We start from the raw sequence: 2,674 nt of genomic DNA on the forward strand, positions 1-2,674 counted from the left end.
TTGTTTCGCATGCAAGAAAGTTCACCACACCCGCCGGTAAACCAGCTTCTCGAATACTTATACAGCAAATAATTGAAAGCACCGCATGAGGGGATGTTTCCAGAGTACAACGTTACCCATCAATGCGGGACAAGCAACGAGGTTCGCTGCGATCGCTGCAAAGTTAAATGGCGTAATGGTTGACACAAAACCCTCAAGTGGGCGGTAGTCAAGTGAGTTCCAAATGGCTCCGCTGCTTGGGGAGAGTGGCTGGTCGCGGTACAAATTCTCCGCATAATGCACTGAGAAACGTAGAAAGTCGCACGATTCCGCGATCACGTCAATCTCCGCCTGAAAGGGACTTTTGCTCTGTCCCAGCATAGTCGCCGCCCGCAGTTCATGGCGGTACTTTGTCGAGATAAGGTGGGCCGCATGAAGAAAGATGGCCGCACGATCTCTGAAGGATGTCTGGCTCCACTCGCGTGAAGCTTGTAGTGCGGTGTCAATGGCCTTCTGTGCCAACTCTGGCGTGGCATTGTACGACGTTGCAAGCTGTTTCTTGTGGTCGGACGGGATCGTGCGGCGAATAACATTGTCAGTGCGGTACTCCTTCCCGCCAATCACAATTGGGCAGTCCGTTACACTCTCGCGCATACGCCTGCACGCCTCCAGAGTGCCATTCGCAGAGACACTCCCAGCTTCAAATGTGTCCATTGGCTCATTCACGATAGTTGGGCATTTCACGTACGCAAAAGCGAATGGCAGTGTGCGACGTAACATAGTAATACCCTTTTTTATTTACTTTTCTTTTTGCTTTGTGTCCTTTTTCTTGAAGACTGACTGTGTCGTTGTTATTCGTTGGTTTGGTTTGCTTTCTTGCTCTCTTTCCCAGATTTCACCCTCGTTAATAAATTGACATTAGAGAATAATAATAAGAAAAAAGAAAACAAGAACAACAAAAAAAAAAATGTAGAGAAGATAAATGTACGCAAATAAACACGGGCTTGAGGGCCGTGGTTTTGTTATAATTGACGTTACCCGCCCGACCCTCTCCTTTTTTTTTTTTTTTTTGCTTCTCCCAGGCCCCTTGAAAAGAAGAAGATCTGCAGAGTCTTTATTTACGAACATCCTCTCATTTATTCCATCAACAGTATCAGAATCAATTTTTTTTTTTTTTTTGCCATTGCTACAGAAAGCAGATTGCAGAAGTGAATTTGGAAGCGTGTGAGAGCCCCCTTTTTAGACTGCCAATAATGAGTACTCATGCATCCTCCCCATTGAGGAAACTCAAGTGCATTGGAAATAACGTTTCATCAACGAGGTCATGCTCACATGTCCACAGCGTAAACATAAAGGCGTTTCTTTTTCTTGGTGCAGCTGTTCCTGTTATTGGGAAAAAACACACTCCGGTTTTTAAAATAAATCCTTCTTGTTGTTGCTTTTGCCTTTTGTTCCCCCGCACGCTACTTCAAGGGACAATCCCGAGAGATATGGCCACTCTTGCCGCATATGTGGCACAAATCACTTGGATGCGGTCTTGGCGATCTGGAACGCTCCCTGCCGCGATCCTTCGAGCGTTCTCGCTTGCGGTCACTTCCTCGGCTATGTTTCTCCTTCTTCTTCCAGTACTTCGCCTGCTCCTTCTCCAACTTCTCCATGAGCTTGCGGGAGACTTTGATGATGTGCAGATAGTTGCACTGTGCCCCGCGTCCACACTTCCCCTCAAGATCTTCCTTGCAGCAGGCGTCGGCAAAGTTGGTGACAGGACTCAGCTCCGGAAGAAGAATAATTTCGTTTAACTTTTTCGCCTTTAGTTCCCGCGCAATGTGAGACGCGTCCGCGGCTTCTTCAAAGCGAATGTACACATTCCCGAGGAGGTGGTCACCCAGATTGCTCACAACACGCAGCTCTGCAATTCTGCCTAGCTCCATGAAGGTGCGCCATGTTTCCTTGTAAAAGTGCTCAAAGTGCCGCTTCAAATACTTTCGGTCAAAATGAAAGTCCCACTGGCGATCCTGAATGTGCTCAATCGCCATCGGGTTCGGGTACATCATCGGAAAGAGAACGGTCGGAGACGACGTCGGGCGCACATGGACCTTCGTGCAGTGATCACCGTGGCGGCAGGCGCCCATTTTGGAAAAGAAAATGCAGCGATCCTGATACATCACTCAACCAATGGCAAAATAATGGCCCAAGATAAGAATACAAAAGAAAAAAAGTAATGACAAGAAAAACAGTTGCTTTTTTTTTTTGATCTTGCCGTACTCCTTCTATGAGTTTTGCAGCCGCGGAATAACTATTAATATGTATGTGTTATCCTTTTCTGTCTGTACTTATTGCGTAAAGGTGAGAAGTACGTAAAAAAACAAATACCTGCAAATAGTCCTCGGGTATTACTGAGTTGCTTCCTTGGTTTTTTTTGCTCACAGGTAGTGACTGTCGGAGAGTTGTTGTTGTTTTTTGGAGGGGAGGGGAGGGGAGGAAGAGAACGCCGCAGAGGATTGTGTGTGAGGCTCTACGCCCAGCAAAGAGGATGCAAACGTGCAACGAGGCAGAAGAAGGAGAACAAGAGGAGAAGTAATGAAACGACAGCAACAACAAAAACAACAAAATCTTCTTTTCCTTTAGTTTATTCCTTCACTTGTTACTTTACTTCGCTTGCCTGCTTACTTTAAAAAAAAAGAAAAAAAAAAAA

At 46.1% G+C, this 2,674-nt stretch overlaps 1 protein-coding gene and 1 pseudogene across 1 annotated transcript, besides 3 other annotated features; both read right to left on the reverse strand.

The window, feature by feature from the left end:
* On the reverse strand, positions 1-759 carry Tc00.1047053503577.9 (annotated as a pseudogene; the record flags this gene model as incomplete).
* Positions 1-2,674: a sequence feature (heterozygous, Esmeraldo-like haplotype).
* Positions 900-947: a sequence feature (A-rich).
* Tc00.1047053503577.20 (U2 splicing auxiliary factor, putative) lies at positions 1,443-2,144 on the reverse strand (the record flags this gene model as incomplete). The annotated part of the gene is made up of 1 exon (XM_797682.1): positions 1,443-2,144. The coding sequence occupies one exon, from the start codon at positions 2,142-2,144 to the stop codon at positions 1,443-1,445; it is 702 nt and encodes a 233-aa protein (XP_802775.1).
* Positions 2,442-2,461: a microsatellite.

This window comes from Trypanosoma cruzi, genomic scaffold (assembly GCF_000209065.1).
Source record: "Trypanosoma cruzi strain CL Brener 1047053513197 genomic scaffold, whole genome shotgun sequence".
In the NCBI taxonomy this organism is placed as follows: domain Eukaryota; phylum Euglenozoa; class Kinetoplastea; order Trypanosomatida; family Trypanosomatidae; genus Trypanosoma; species Trypanosoma cruzi.